Here is a 17215-nt window from a genome sequence, read left to right as displayed (position 1 = left end):
ATACGAGGCGTCTGCACCCAGTCACCGGTGGTGACCCGACTCGCAATTTTTCACCTTATCTGTCGATACCTTCGCGGAGTACGCCCTTAGTACTCTTTCTTCGACGTTAATGGAGGCCACTCTCATGGCCTCTTCTTCCTCCGTTGCGCAGCGTACCCTCTTCTTCCAATCTCCTCGAAGTCATGGGTTCTCGTCCCGTAGGCACTCCTCCTCCGCCTCGGACGCTTTCCAGACGAACTCCCCAGTAGACAGGAGAAATGGGCGGGGCCTGGTGGCAACTGGGGCCAAGAAGAGGAACAAGAAGGTCGATTCGCATAGCTTCGCTCCAAGACCAGACGAGTCCACCGGGCCTTTCCCCGAAGCAGTTCTGCTTAAAAAGGTCCAATCTTGGATAGACACTTTCTAAAATCCTCCTAGTAAAGACTGCCATGTACCGGCTTCTGATGATGTTAGTAATTTACGATTAATTAAACATTCGATTTTGATGGAACTGTTGGCGTCAGACATGTAATTGGGTGTTTGAATGCTTCTTCAGAGTTCTACATTACATATTTTCTTTCATGTCTGTCAGGATGAACTCTTTCCATATATAATCTCTACCAGGCTTTGGCTCTGTCATTTATTTACTTTGTTGTATGAAATGGGTTTGTTCATGAGGTTCGAAACTTTTGGAAGATTCTATTGCTTTTCCTCATCGCTTATATGTTAACAGGTATGAACATTTCATTTTGAACTGATATAAATTTTCGTATGTGCCTCTCTCTATAATGAGAGGGAAGCCCTCAGCTAGAGAATTACCTAGGTCGAATCCATATGCATTCAAATTTATAACCTAGCCAACTGCTAACGAAGGCCTTGTTGGTTGACTTTGAATGCTTCTCGTTGTAGAATTCTCCTATCTCTGGACTTGTATATAGATCTTAGTCTGGTTTTGACTTTATCCATTTTCTAAAATTCAGAAAGTCGTCAAGGAAGATGGTAGAGTTTTGCCTGAATTTGCTGATGATGAAGAAGGTCAGAAGCGCAAACTTGCTCATTTTAAAATATACATTTCATTACTTTTGGTTTTAATATTGGAAGTAATACGGTCACTATCTTTTGCAGAGAATCTCTTTGAGTTTCTGTCTCTTCAGCTAGAAAGCGACTTGAATCTTGAAAGAAGTGAGCAAATCATTTTTCCTTAGTTCTTCAGTTCTTATTCACATCATGATTGGCTTTTTAATATCATGTTTAATTATCTTTATAATATCTCCTTTAAAAAGCTTCTGCTGAATATTGAAAAAGAGTTTTGTTCTTGATAAACAAACTTCTATTATGTTTATGGCCTGAGACAGAACATGCTAGTTGCTGATATTGATTATAAGTTTTTTGTACCTTCTCCTGCTGCATTAAGAACTGTCAGCCCATCTCCTAAAATAAACTTCCAGCTTTATCCATTATAAACAGTCACATCCTAGTAGCAGTTTTCATTGAAGGATTAACCATTTGCATAGCATCATCGATTAAGTTGTCCTAAAGATAAATCATTACCAGCAGTTATGAGTAATATAGTTCCTTGGATGTTGGTTCTAATAAACTATAGAATATGTCAATATGTCTAACCCATAAATGTAGGTGAATTACATGAGAACTAATGGTACTGATTCAGAATCAAGGGAACTGATAAAATTAACCCTGACAGTAATATGCTCGAACACCTTTTGTAATTGGGAAGTCCCAGATAGGGCTAACCACCAGCTGTGCAACTTTCACATCAGCTACAAAGAACCGATCGGCTGCCAAGAAAAAGATATTGGAAAAAAATAGTTGTTAGTGTCCAGCTATAAAAAGAAAGACTGAACTCTCTGACTAGAGGGAGGAAGTCAATCTCTTTCCATTCGTGATTCCAGCCTAGGATGATGGTTTACATCAAATACTCAACGCGGTTGCCAAACTACCCACATCCTATAGTATGAGGAACGAGAAGGCTGATGCTAGGCAGATAGGTGGGCATAGAGAAGGTGACATCCCAGCCTTAATTACCACGATCATTCTATATCTGGGAGCGAACTTGGGACTAACGTTAGGACATCTGAGGTCTAGATTGACCATTTTCCTCTATAAAGTGTCTTCTTATCCCAAGGACAATAAATTCAAATAGTTTGTGGTGATCCAAGGAAATCAAGCAATTAATTAGCCACAATATTGATACTTAATGGAGCTCTCTAAGCAAAATGTATTTTTTTTTATGCAAGTAAAACTTCATCTGTTTTATGGTCAGTGCCTGAGGTACTCAAAGACCTACTCGAAATTAATGGTTAAGAAGACATGTTTAGTCATTTTCCTGTGGCCAGTAAACTGGTCAATGACTCGGCACCATCTCAATAGAGAATCAAGTTGTTAAAAGTGTTCGCAAAATGTGCATAAAGTAATTTAACTAGTTCGGTATGTTCACAGAATACAATAAGGAACGTTAATTATCTATGTGCTACTGGCAATTAGCTTATAAGCTGTTGATGTAATCTTTGAATTCTTCAAGTTTCTAGTAAAAGCTAGCACAGTCTCTACTAAAGATCTGGTCAATGACAGTTTGCATGAGCAGTGCATGCTCAGACTTCTCTGTAGATGTAGTGTTATGTCAAAGTTGCTTACAATATAATGATACCTATTTGTTTTTGAAATTTCTGGTGGAACTGTATGACACAGCATTTCCATACATGGTTAATTGGATTAGGATCATACTATCTCTTTACAAACAACCAAGAACCGGTGACATGCTTTGAATTATCACTAAATCCTTAGACTGCTTTGTAGATGCAGGTCTGCATCAAAGTGGTTGAACCTATCCTTGATTCATTTATGTTGGATCAAAGTTGTTCAAACCTCATTACATGAATCCATATCTGATTATTTTATGTTGGACTGTGGTGCATAAATTATTTTCTATGTTATCACACCGATTGGGGATTACGGTACATCCATAAATACAATGAATATCAGAATGTTCATCTGATGGAACATTCAGGCTACAAATGCTATTTGGTTTTGTATTAGTAGAAAAGTGATGCTAAAATGGATCAAATGAATATCATGTTTTATTTAATCGCCATGCCCCTAACTGAAAAAGTATAGATTGTAGTGCGGATCCATATTATGCATGTCATGCTACATAATTTTTAATAAGCAACATCCATGGCATGCTACATCCTACATGTCATCCCAAGATATGTGAATGACAGTTTCCTATGTCCATGCTTGTGGACAATGAAAAAGGCATATGCCTAGTTCACATGCTTCTGTAGCACTAACACAGTGTGCTGCAGGTTTTTTTTTTTTTTATTTGTGGGATGGGTGGTACTTCTCAGCATTAACATGTATGGTGATTAATCTAGTTTTGTTTTATGGTATCCTTAATCTTTTACTTCTGTTGTCAGTGCGTCACTATGAAGTGGTTTATTTAATTCATGAAGACCATGTGGATGAGGTTGACACAGTCATTTCAAAGGTTCAAGGTACTCTTTTTCTAGTCTCTTAATCTATCTGAGCTGTTTAAGTTGATTGTAAAAAGTCTCATGATTGCTTAAAGTATACTGTAATAGTTCTTTCTGCATTTCTAAGACTTAATTTTCTAGCTTCATTTAAGAGTATGCAAAGATAAATATGCACAGAGAAACTCTTAAGTTCCCGATGGAGAATGAAAGAGAGAGACATTTCAAAGTTATGCTGGAAATTTTGAAGCTGATATGGAGTGGGTGAGGGGGGATGGTTATTTTTGTATTATGCTTTTGTCCCATATTTTAGTTTGTCTTAACAACAAACTAAAATATGGGACAATTCTTGTTTCTCATGCATCTAGTCAACTTTGTTAGGTGGATTAATATTTGCTATTAGTCAAAATGACTAATAGCTCTTTATTAATCCTGCCATAGATAGGGGGTGGGAGCATAACATAGATTGGTGCTTATCTGGAACACCAATAAATAGATGCAATGGAGGGAAGTGGCAGTGGATGTTTCTTTTTGTTTCAAAAGAATAGATGAATTAAATTTGACAGATCTATTGATTTGTGGACATTGACAAGTTGTGAATATGAAGGTTTCTTAGTCATAAGAATCACAATTGTAATTGAAGGTAGTTGATCTTATTTAACTTTGTCCAGGGAGCCTTGTAATATTACAACCTTCTATATCATTAAGGTTTTATAGCTTTCTATGATATCACAGTTACTAATTAATTATCCAAAAAAATTCAAGTATTTACTCAAAGAAATCTCCTAAGTGATAATATCTCTTAAGCTTCATCTTGTGATTATAATGTGAGGTTTAGCAAGAGTAACAAGGATCGACGGTCTTTATATAACATCATGACCTTGAGGATGCCGAAGGAGGCAACTGCTGCTTCATTTGTACTTCTTTGGCTGTGCATTCCATGGCACTGTTATTAGGAAAGTTAACAGGATTAATTTTACCAGAAAAACCTTTTCCCCTTCATGGACAATTTTTCAAAAGCTTTTATCACCTTTGCACATAATCTTCCGTTGATATACTGCTGTGTTTATGTTGTCCCGTTTTCCTGAATCTGCTGTTATTAAGGTCATGCAAGGTTGTTTCTTTCTTCTATCGTCTCCTTCCAGTTAACATTGCCAGAGTGCTTTCTTTTATCTTTTGATGTAGTGCACTTGTTGACCGAATGATGTATTACCACAACGAGAAGACACCAGTTAAAAGTTTTGGTACCTGTACCAAAGTTTGGCACCCCTTCTGATGATGTATTGCATTGTTTGTGCCTTGTACCATCTTGATCTCTGTCAACTTTTGTTGTTGTCATTTTCCTCCATTGCAATTCCTGCTGTTGACATCTAGCTCTCTCTAGCAAAAACCCATCTAAACATCTCACTGATTACTTGAAGCCATTTCAAATAACTATTGTTAAACATTTTGTTGACAAGGGATTTATATTGGCTAATTATTCATCCTACTTCGATTACTCTGTTATGTTTCCTAATAGTTTATTGTTTTTCTTTGCATTTCTGCTCCTGCAGAATTTATCAGGGAGAAGAAAGGTAGGATTTGGAGGCTGAACAACTGGGGTCTTCGCCGACTTGCATACAAAATAAGGAAAGCAACACATGCCAACTATGTTCTAATGAACTATGAGCTTGATGCAAAGTTTATTAATGACTTCAAGAGCATGCTGGACAAGGATGAGCGGATTATACGGCATCTTGTTATGAAGCGCGATGAGGCTATCACAGAGGACTGCCCACCACCTCCCGAGTTCCACACTTTGCATGCACAGCAGGGGGCAGTCGACGAAGATTTTGATAGTGAAGGTGAGGTCGAAGATGAGGATTGGGGGGATGATGAGATGGAATTGGAAATGGCAGGCCAAGATGACTTTGACAATGAGGCCGACGCCAACATTATCATTGTTGACGCGGACAGTGAAAATGATAGAGATGATGGCACTGGCAGAAGGGCGAGAATCTTAAAGACTATGAAGGTATCAAGGTAGTCTCTTAGCTAGCTGTCTGGGCATGGATGATTAAATGAAGTGATCAACCATTCCATACCTTGTTTGGTTGTGTAGCTCTACTGTTCCATTCCCTATCAATCTTAATTTTAACAGATGTCGACATTCTACGGCCGATGTGAGATTGCTGTGGAAATTATTATAAACCTACAATGTGGAATGAGATGCTTTCTACAGTCAAATAGTTGGCTGAGGTGCCCTTGATTTGTGTCTCAAATTTGCATCCTTGTGGCTCAAATTTGCGACCCAAGGAAGCCATGCCAACTGTTGTTCTGCATGCATTCCCAGGTTGGTGGATATTGTTTGTTTAAGAACAAGAACTATTCTTCTCCCCTACAAAAGACAGAGTTGCCAAAATTATTGAAATTAATATGAAGTGAAAACAAAGCATGCTAGGTTTGGTAATTGGAATCAGCAATAGTTGGCATTTGAGACAGCACAGGCAGCCTCATTCTTGGCAAAAGTTCTGCATGCTGCATTAGCTGCACCAAAAGCACTGATGATGCTTGAATATGTAATTGCCCTGCTGCACACAGGAGATGAAAAAACAAGCATCAAATCAGTGTCACTAATGTTCAATGACTAATTAATTATATTTCTCCTTTTAATACCAGGTTTTATCCTAAGTGATATGATAAATACTTTCGTCAGCCGAAATCTAGCATATGAAAATTAGTCATGTTAATATTATATTTTAACAAGAATATTCTTCAAATCAAATATAATATATCTTGTTGTTATGGCCGACTCAGTAGATGGGATCATTTTTTTTTCTCTTTTTATATTTACTACAATTATTATATATTATATATTTTTTGACTTGAGTATCGAAAAAAAACGCATCTAAAATTAGATACTGAAGCCAAGAGAAAATCTCTCTTAAGTTGGAAGATGATGCAAAGTACCAAAGTTGACAACCATAATTTACATAAAAACTAGCTGATTCCTTTTTTTTTTTTTTACTAAAATCATTTATTCGAGTTCCATTCACAACTCATTTCCTCTTGTTCTTGGCATCATATAATCTTGGGATCTCCATTCTGTCCTAATTGCTTTAATATGACTTTGTGCACCACTTGTTAAGCATGATATTATAACTGGGACAATGATAGATCAATCACCATTTTATGAAAAGACATCGAAGATCTTTATCTGCTTGGCTTTCACACTTTGTATATTTCTGAGTTAGGATCAAAAGATTTCAGAAAATTTTCGCAAACAATTTCACTGGTTCGAAATCACCACACAAAGGTGATCGGTCAATCTCGCTAATATGATATTATGTTTCAGATAGCAATCGATATGTAGATATTTTACTATATGATGTTAAAGATTATTTTTTGCATGTGAAAACATTTAAGTGATTTCTCTTGAAGAATTACGGGCTTCAAATATAAACATTAACTTTGTGGTGTGGACATTTTTCTTGACTCTTTACTCAATACTTTCCAAAAGTTATCAGTGATTTGATATCATTTATCTTTTCTATTTGGCAGTATTTGGATCAAAAGCTTTTAAGATTCCACCAGCAATTGAGACAATTAAACTTAAAACATCTATTAATGAAAGCATATGAGTCAACAGAAGTTCTCATTAGTTTTATGTTTTCTTGACAACATTAAAAAAAAATTGGTATTGTAATATATAATAACAGTAGTTTTATTTATTTTATTCGCATAATGTCTTGATTAATCAAGTCTTGATTAATTGTAGTTTAATTCAATTTCGAGTATAATTGGACCGATTTCTACTAAATTAATCTAAATCTTATATAACTGACATAATTTAAAGATAATTAATTATTTTTTCAGAATTTTATGATAATTTATTATTAAAATATAAGGATATAGTAAAGGGGAAGAATAAGAAGGAGGAGAAAGTAGAAAGAAAAAAAAGAAGAAAGGCAAAGAGAAATTAAAAAGATATGTGAAAATAAACGAGAAAGATAAGACGAAAGTGATGATCAATGAAGAGGGAAAGGAGATTTAATTGAGTCAATTTCAAATTAATCAAAATTTGAATGAGGAAGACGAAAGCGATGATCAATGAGTTGTAAGTTAAGAATAATATTATCTTTTATATAATAAGAATGGTTATACGTAAATAAACCAATATATATATATATATATATATTTATAAATAATAATTTTATCCTTAGTTTTATTGGATACTCTTACATTACTCGTGTCATAAACTTTCATCTTCTTTGTATCACTTGATCTATTGTCTTCGTCGTCACTTATAGCTCTCGTTAGACCCATCATTTCGCTCTAGTCGTCTTCGCTCATAATGGAAAGAAAAATCGTAATAATTATTATAAAGGTGGAGGTAGATTCGACTAGAGTCGAGATAAAATTATTTTTTATAATATATATATATATATATATATATACGTATTATCATAATTTCGTTTTTTATTAATAATATTACCATGAAGTCCCGTCCAAGGGGACGTCTCATATCACCGGGTCCCGAGGGGACAGCAAGGCGTACCGTCGGTCCCACAAGAATCGGGTACCGCATCGAAGGACCGCCACGTGATACGTGTGCGCGTTCTTTGCCGTTGGTGTTGCCCAAACGTTTGACACGTGAACGGTGTCGACTCGTGTGCATGCGTGGCATCGCATGTGCCTCGCAGCTCGGCTTTCAAAGCAAGCATCTTTCCGGGGCCCAGCCCAGATTTCCCTCGCCACGCACGTGCTTCCACGCGAGCTCCAACTCCTCCTCCATCCTTTCACCGAGTCTAATGAAACCTCTCCTCTCCTCTCCGACGCTTAGTTTAGCTTTGATGAACACACATCACAGCAGTCGATACACTCTCATCTCAGATATATTTCTCATTCATAAATAATTAAACCTATTTTTAATGCAAGAAGATATACCAAAGAACGATCGATGTCACCTCATGCAATCAATATTCGTTCTCGTCTCGAATCCGATAGGGACTGTTATCGCACTCCAAAGGGACCTAATTTGGTTCTCTCATTATTTCTGGTTACAATCCATAGGCAAAACTTTCATGATCACCTATACATATAGTTTCACCATATATGAACACATATATTCTACGTCAAATGCAATTTGCCAATCGTTTGATGATGATAGTAGCTAAAGACTTAATGACCGCTTTATAAGGGGATTGAACTGAATTATTTAGTGATATTTATCTGTAATGTCGCGAGGTTCACATGTTAGATAGTTCATCTCTGTGATCGATTTTGAGATGATTCTATTATTAATAGGATTCTAAATTTTGGTTGGTATATTAGAGGAGGAATTGGACAAACAAGATAGAATGATTGAAGACACATGACAATAGGTACAAACAAGAACATAATATTCGGGACCATGACAAGAAACCTTTATGCATGAGACACAAACATTTGTTTCTTTGTGGACAATTACTTTAATGGAGGCCTGTGTTTCTATTATGATTCTTTTTTCCTCTCTCTCTCTCTCTCTCTTTATTTTTCTCCCTTTATTATCTTAATAAAAAATAAAATTATGATGATAAAAGAATAATGAGAGTATGTCTAATGAGTTATTTTATTAGTATATGATTAATCAATAAATTTAGTAGTCACTAGCATGAAAGAATCTCCTGATATTTGTTATTTGTCGATCGTATTATATTAGTTGATGAGAGATTAAGCGAAAATAATTATAAACTTGAAGTATATGGAAACTAAAGGTTTTAGATTAAGTAGGACAAAGACTCAATATATAAAATATAATCTTAATTATTCTAACAACTTTAGATAATTTATATTAATTATTTAACAAGTTGAAGAGATCGATGAATATATTATTAATAGAGTATAAACATGATAGTCAAAATCATCGGATACCTTTGAGATTAAAAAAAAAATTATAAGACTATTGCGAGACAAACGATACTCTAAGTGTCGGGCAATTAAGAAAAAAATATATTAACAAAAATTGTGTTGTTAAAATGGATGTATGGAGTTATAATGAAAGATGAAAGAAGAAATAAATTTATTCGTGAATAACCAAATATCGCTTCGATAGATGATAAGATGAAAAAAACTAGTTTAAAATTTTTGGATATGATAGTCAAAAAAGATGAAATAATTAATATTAATGGCATAATGAGACCTCCGAATACGATAGGTGAAATAATTAATGTCGAGAGATAAATGAAGATCTAAAAAGATCTTAATAGAAAATATAAATAAAAATGTAAGTACTTTGAGTTTAACTAAATATATAACTTTTTACGTGTGTGTGTGTGTGTTTGAATAATCCAAAAGAGCTAATCGTAAATTACTGGGACTTACAGTTTTGTTATTATTGTTGTATCGTAAAAAGTATAGATCATGTGCTTCACTTAATAAATGACTTTACATGTGGTAGAAGGGATTAAAAAGGGGATTTAGAACAGTTTGGTATACTTTACAAGTTTAATAAGCCTTTTAACAGTGTTAACTCTGACATGCTTATCTTAAACACATCTGAATCAAACAATTCCGATAATTGTGTTAGGAAATGATAACTCTAAATTATAAACACGAAAGAATAATGAAATTCTAATAAAGTTTATAACATAGTGATTAACCCAAACTTCAATAAGCAATTGTGGGTTCGAAGTCTCATCTTACGTTTTCTACCTTTAAAATGTTGGTGTGATGGTGATGATAATATGTCAAACTCACTCACAAAAAATTAAAATCCTATCAAATATTTTTCTATTATCAATATGTTGAGGGGATCGGTAAAGGTTTTATCAAATCATCATAAGATCGCTGGAATCAAATCTCGTTCGATCTGCCAGCCAAAAGAACACAATGCAAGAGTTGCGTAAACGTAACTTCATCTGCCCTAAATGCAAGCGTGTAGATCGTTTGGGCATGGTGGCCAGCCACGGGCCAACTCTCCGTCTCCCGCGCGAGTTACACGCATGAACAGAAAGCTAGTGGATGCTGCGGAATCCCGTGCGTCCTCGACCTTCCCTGTAGCTCCAGGGAATGCCGAGCGATCCATGCAGCCAGCTTCCCTTCCACTGCAAGTTTACTTGCGCCCGCCAGTGGAACCCTCGAAGTCTGTTTCCCTTAAAATACACCCCCCGCGCCACCCCCCCCCCCCCCCCCCCCCCCCTCTAATAGGAGCTGAATGCACTCGCATGACAGGACGATCTCTACTTGCATGCACAAGACGATATCGGGCACGGTGCATCGTCTGCCAGACGCAAGAGAGCTGGCCTTTCAAGTTCCAGTATCGCAAACAAAAGGCTGGCCACGAGGCAGACAGAAGTCCTGTGACTCTGTGTGGTCTCTCGGATACACCGACGCGTCCCCCACCTTATAGTAAATGGCAGCGTTGTTGCATGGTGCTCATGAGAATATAGAAAGGGTCGAGATATATATGCTACAGTTGTCAGGTCAAGATATTATATACACGCACGCGGAACTTGCAGCTTCTGCATGGCTTATCACCACATGTACATACGTGGAGTCGAAGCTAGTAGCCTCACTCTCTTACACCCGTAGATGGAATGACAGTGACCACGCAAGAACTATGCCATGGAAATCAATGGCACATAAAGCTCGGGGAACCAACGAGAGAGTCCAGTCCACGAAAGCATTGATTCTCATGCACCTCGTGGATTGGATCCTCTGTCTCTCTCCTCGACTGCTACACCTTTCAACTGCTACACCTTCAAATAATGAACACAAAAAAGGTTGCACGAGAAAAAGGAAGCCTATCACTTCCAAGCATCCCGAGAGCTGGTGGAAGACCTCAGGGAAGCATCCAACGCGATGGAGAGTTCTTGTGCATGAAAGAAACTGTCATGACGACGCATCGGGCACTGCTCGGTTCGTCGAGATCAACCGCACCTATCAGTTTCATGGTTTGATCATCAGTGAAACGTGATGAGACCTCTGGTCAAGTCCATCGATGCCGGGACCGACAATAATACAACACCATAAGTGCGATGACGATCGGCTCTCCAGAGGAGAGAGAGAGTGATGTGTTGCTGCAGCGACCCAAGCGGTCATAATAGATGGCAAATAATTGGCGGCACAGCTGACAAAGATCACAACCGTGTTGTGTGGCTACTAGCCGATCTCCACGTCAGGTGAGATGACCGACCTTGGCCGCTTGTCTTATGGGTCGGTTCCGGATAACGTAAGTTGTTCTCTCGTCATTCCCGCCGTGCTATTACGGAGCTGCCCCCCCTTCTGCTCGACTTCAAAGAGGGCAACGGAGTTCCGATGAAAGTTTACTGAGTTTTCTTGTGACGTCGGGTTGGTAGGGTTCTTGCTATAAATAGTCACGGGATTGGAGTTCGATCTCGGGGCAGCGAGGCGATATTTTTCTGGGGTTGGGTTTGGTGGATCGTGGACCTCGAAATGGCGCGCCTTTGAACCCCTTCGATTCGTGGGATTTCTGATTCTGGACTTCCGGAGGATCTTGAATGGAGATCGTAGGTCCCGTTACGCCCGGCCAGGTGCGTGGAATCGTACCAATTTCGGGAGTTCTCGAAGAAATTTGCAAATTTTGTGTTGCCTCTTTATCGTAGTCGAGGCAAAAGTTCTGTCTTTTGTGGATGCTTTTGCTTCCTTCTCTGTTCTGTGAAGTTCTGATTTAGTCTGCGACAGTGAGAGATCAGCGGGGATGGGTTGGATTTTGCCTGCTTTAGCCATCGATTCATGCGAATTGGCATGCCCTTGTTGCAGGTGGCGGTGCTTCTTGGGTTCGTCCCGATTTTTTTGGGGTGGCTGTATGCTGAGCTGCTAGAGTTATGGAAGAACTCTCGGTTTTTCGGGATGTAAGTTTGATAAACTTTAGATCATCATTACTGTTACTATTTTTTTTTTTCCTTTTTTGGATTTTCCTGCTTTCTTTCTGCTAGCCATTGCACTGTGAGTTGTTTTTGCTTCTTATCGTTTATACTGCTGGGAGAACTTCATTGCTCGAATTTGATTGAAATGTCATACTTTTTGCAAAGAGAAGCATCTTCACGGTCAGATAAACAAAGCACAATTCTACCTTTACTTGCAGGAATACTTGGTCCAAAAATAAGCATGATCCTAAACAACACTTATCGAGTGTTGAACATCTGAATCAGAACTTTGAATGCATCATGTTATGCATGATGGTTAGGAGTTATGCTAACTTGTTCTAGGGTTATCACTTGCAATAAACAGAGAATTCTGATGATGTCCATGTTTGATATTTCAACTCGTTCTAGTCTGATTTCCTTTAAATATTGAGAGTTTGCTTTCTTTGTGGTAGGCATTCTGATGACGATTCTATTGCTTTGGACATCGGATCACTTGGGGAAGAAGCTAAAACTCAATTACTAGCTGGAGGTTTTTCGGTAGGATCTTCAGTAGCTCACAAGCAAAGACCAGGGCTTGTCAGGTTATTTGTGCACGGTGTAGCTGTATACTCGATGTTCTGTCACTGTAATTCCTAAGTGCCATTTTCTTTTTTGTCACTGCTCAGGTTTTTCATGATGGACAAGGATTTTCTATTAGAGAACCGCTTGACTTTAAGAGCCATGTAAGTGAAGGCGCTATTTGCTTTTATTTCGTAATAGTTTCTTAGTGGCAAGATTGTTGAAAAGTTGGGCTGATGTTCTTCAGATCAGAATTTGGAGTCGTGTTGGCCTATTTCTACACATGTGACAGAACAGATCTTTTTGGAGAGTCATCAAAGGTGCTATTTCTTCCCTATTTACAAGATGCTGCATGCTGCAACCAATAAAATTTAGGATTGCTAACTTGCAAGATTCAAGAATCATGATTCGCTAATCAGATCTCATAGATGTGTGAAGGGATATACTCATTAATATGTAAATCATAAATTTCTCTAATCTGACAAAGGTATCTAAACCACTACTGTCACTAATTACTTAAATCAAATTTCTTGCTTCAAATTACTGATATACTGAGACTTCTAATCGAGTCCTAGTCCACCCTTAGGTCATCAGTACTTGGTTTTACTTAGAGCTCTCTCTGAATAAGCAATAAGAAGGCCGACAACACTAACAGCGAAGGCTTCTAAACCTGATTTATAATGCTTCACATATTGTTCTTCAGAGGAAATCTTACCATGGAAGACTGTTACAATAAATGGCATAAGCATCAACGTCTACCTTCATAGTTTCAAGAAGAAGGCTAAACTTTTGCAGGGTGAAGTTATCATTAAATGAATATTCTGTGATTGATTTTCCATAACTTTTGATCCTCCTTAAGTGCTATAACCCCTATTAAATGTATGTATTCTTCACTGTTTCCAATGAAAAGCATGGATGACAAACATTTAATACAATTAAGGAAGTCACCCCTCTTATTCCGATACAGATGTGTGGCATCCTGGAGTAGCAGTGTTACATAATCTTTGTAATATCCGTCAGCTCATCGCTTCAAGCTGCATCTTCTGAATTGTAACCTTTCCATGGCTGCACAGTGTATAAACTGTCTTTTGTCATTTTGCAGAGCTACAACAGGGATATTTTCTTTTTTCTGTATTTTCTTCTCATCATTGTCGCAGCGATGACGTCATTCAAAATCCACCATGATACCTCACCATCGTCATCCAAGTCAGTACTATACCTGAATAGGCACCAGACCGAGGAATGGAAGGGGTGGATGCAGGTAAGAGAACCAGAACAGTGAAGTGCTTCTTTGTGGCAAATTTTATGTTTATTTTGCTTTCATACCCATATGGTTTGTCAACACTATGTTGCTCTTTTATTCTGGGCAAAATTTTAACATTATGATTCTCTGAATTTTATTCTTTTCTATTTTCTGTACCAAACATGTGTTTAGTTGTCCAAACTAGATCCAAATTACACATGCTGATAATATTCTTTCTTGCTTTTCCTTTTTACACTTGTTTGATCTTCAAATGGATAAATGTTTGTCTGAAATACAAAAACAACTTTATGCATTTTGAACATGGATGTTCTAAAGGACACAGGAAACAATGATTAGGCTAGCACCTGATCTTTTTCTTGTTCGAACTAATTTCATCAGTCCCAGAATTAATCACATGTGATACACCTGGATGTTATGATATCCAGAAATCTTCTCAGATGCTGGCAAATAAGCACTTCCAAAAGACTGAAAATTCCATTTCCATATATGAGAATGTCCGTTCCTTAAATGGTTTTTGAGATTTCTGAAGTCTCAAACATTATTTCTGTTATTAAGATGACACTTTGTTTCCCATATAGTCCTCAAATCTTTATGTTCTGCGATGATATACTGTTTTAGAAACCTCTGTTTTCTATTAGGGCTTATGTTTTTTTTTTTTGTTGTTTTCTCTTGGGGCCATGGTTTCTAATTCAGTTCTTTACTCATATATGACACTGGGGAACTTCTGCTCTGTACCACAGTTTTTAAAAACTCCAACTATCAATTGTTTCATAACTTGATGCTCTCTTTTCTATTCAGGTGCTCTTTGTGATGTATCATTACTTTGCGGCCAAAGAAATTTATAATGCAATTCGTGTCTTCATTGCTGGTTATGTGTGGATGACTGGATTTGGTAACTTCTCTTATTACTATGTCCGTAAAGATTTCAGCTTCGCACGGTTTTGTCAGGTGATGATCACACACAAGTCATTCTTCTTTTCTTGGCAATTTTACTAGCAATTCTGAAATGGAAGCTGATAACTTCTGTCATGTTGAACAGATGATGTGGCGGCTGAATTTTTTTGTGGCATTTTGTTGTATTCTCCTCGATAACCATTATATGCTGTATTACATCTGCCCGATGCACACATTTTTCACCCTGATGGTCTACTGTTCGCTTGGAATTTTTAACAAACACAACAATAAGGGATCAGTTATTGCTGTCAAAATTGCTGCCTGTTTTGTGGTGATTGCTGTGATATGGGAGGTACCACATGTCTATGATATTGTTTGGAGCCCTTTTGCTTTCCTCTTAGGTGGGTGTCCATGAAACTGCTCTTTATTTTCTTAGCCTACTTGCACTTGCTTCCGAGCTGAGATGAATATGTAACTGAACCCTTCAAATGCAGCTTACAATGATCCAGACGCGACAAAGAAGTTCCGACCAATGCACGAATGGCATTTCCGTGCTGGTCTTGATCGCTATATATGGATATTAGGAATGATATATGCCTACTATCATCCAACAGTAAGATCTTTACTAATGTGTCAATGCATATGCACTGCTGGTCTTTATTTTTACCTCTCATCCTTAATAGTGTTTGGCATCTCCTTTGTGTCATCTTTTAGGGCTCCACATGACAAATTAATTATTTTGAAGCTTGGGTTGTATTAGCACGCTGCTTCATATAGGTGTGACAAGGTTGTGACAGTGTCTTGGTCTTTTGATACAGGTCGAGAGATGGATGGAAAAACTAGAAGCAACTGAAGCAAAGTTGAGAATATTTATCAAAACTTCCATTACGGCAATCTGCCTACTGGTACTTATAAATCCAGCACTCATTTCTTTTCCAACTTCGTTTGGTATCTGTTCATAGAGAAACTTCTTTTTCGCATTTAATTTATGTGCTGCTAATTGCAGGCTGGCTATATGTGGTATGAATACATATACAAGCTTGAAAAGTACACTTACAACAGATACCATCCCTATACATCATGGATACCAATAACGTATGTCTTTTCCGTATCCCATTTTGATTTCTCCCATTGAACTAATGTTGATTGATACATCTTGTTTTATTTGGTCATCATAAATCAGTGTGTATATCTGCTTGAGGAACATCACTCAGGAATTTCGAAGCTATACTCTCACCCTATTTGGGTAAGCAGTTTTTGATCACTGCAAATGAAGCTTCTTTGCGGACATTGCAGTTCTTAGATTTAACAAGCTTGGTAAACCAAATGTTTTGTGACAAATCAGGTGGCTCGGGAAGATAACACTGGAGACCTACATATCTCAGTTTCATATATGGCTAAGGTATGGTACTCACACCGAGCGTTTTTAGAGTTAGAAAAGGTTGCCTAATGTTCTTTGTGCATGTGACACAAGCAGATCAGGGAAGCCTGATGCACAGCCTCGACGACTACTGTCTCTTGTACCCGACTACCCTATGCTGAATTTTATGCTCAACACCATCATATATGTCGCTGTACGTAACATCGATGATCATTGAATAAGAGATTGCCACATGGCATGAAATCAAAATGAAGTATCCGCTTCTCTTGAGCTGCAGGTTGCACATCGAGTGTTCAATCTGACGAACCAACTGAAGGTGGTGTTCATACCAACCAGGGATAACAAGCGACTGCTGTATAATGTGATTACAGGAGCCATCATCTCGATCACCCTCTACGCTTTGTCGCTGGTGTTGCTCAGTCTCACGAAGAAGCTGGTACGCATGCTCTAAATGCTTATGTTGCAAGCAGACTGCAACTCAACAACTCAACTGTATCTCAAGATCTTACAATGTATTTTATCTCCTTTGTCTCTTACAGCACACCGAGGCATGAGAAGTCCGATCGACAAACAAACATGCCATATTTGTATGTGATGCTCATTGGTGTCTACTAGTAGGCATAAGTTTGACCACAGATTGAGGCGTCTGAGGCTAATTTTGACCTTGATGCCTCAAAGGTCAGCAAGTCTTCATTCTTGAGTTGTTTGCTGTGCAATAAGTTGATGTAAATATGCAATTTATGTGAACTCTGTTGTTTCCTTTGCCAATAGCATAGCATCAGAAATTGAGCAAGTTCAGAAA

At 37.7% G+C, this 17215-nt stretch overlaps 2 protein-coding genes across 3 annotated transcripts; both read left to right on the top strand.

The window, feature by feature from the left end:
- Window positions 1-48: 48 nt before the first annotated feature.
- LOC103978926 (protein REGULATOR OF FATTY ACID COMPOSITION 3, chloroplastic) lies at window positions 49-5693 on the top strand. 2 transcript variants are annotated; one of them, XM_009394890.3, is made up of 5 exons: window positions 61-379; window positions 960-1014; window positions 1105-1161; window positions 3414-3491; window positions 5021-5621. In XM_009394890.3, exons 1-5 carry the CDS (start codon window positions 110-112, stop codon window positions 5491-5493), a joined length of 933 nt encoding a protein of 310 aa, XP_009393165.2. In that variant the 5' UTR covers window positions 61-109; the 3' UTR covers window positions 5494-5621. The 2 variants fall into 2 exon arrangements, with proteins under 2 accessions (XP_018678392.2, XP_009393165.2); XM_018822847.2 differs by having other exon boundaries at window positions 49-379; window positions 960-1161; window positions 5021-5693.
- Window positions 5694-11719: 6026 nt separating this feature from the next.
- On the top strand, window positions 11720-17181 carry LOC103978928 (protein REDUCED WALL ACETYLATION 4). The gene is made up of 16 exons (XM_009394893.3): window positions 11720-11980; window positions 12210-12301; window positions 12769-12897; window positions 12982-13038; window positions 13122-13194; window positions 13977-14135; window positions 14937-15086; window positions 15178-15433; window positions 15527-15645; window positions 15851-15937; window positions 16039-16127; window positions 16216-16278; window positions 16378-16434; window positions 16510-16606; window positions 16691-16849; window positions 16953-17181. The coding sequence occupies exons 1-16, from the start codon at window positions 11948-11950 to the stop codon at window positions 16965-16967; spliced, it is 1635 nt and encodes a 544-aa protein (XP_009393168.2). The 5' UTR covers window positions 11720-11947; the 3' UTR covers window positions 16968-17181.
- Window positions 17182-17215: the final 34 nt, after the last annotated feature.

Source organism: Musa acuminata, chromosome BXJ2-3 (assembly GCF_036884655.1).
Source record: "Musa acuminata AAA Group cultivar baxijiao chromosome BXJ2-3, Cavendish_Baxijiao_AAA, whole genome shotgun sequence".
NCBI lineage: Eukaryota > Viridiplantae > Streptophyta > Magnoliopsida > Zingiberales > Musaceae > Musa > Musa acuminata.
The sequence above is the reverse complement of the archived record's forward strand: the minus strand, read 5'-3'. Positions and strand labels throughout refer to the sequence as shown.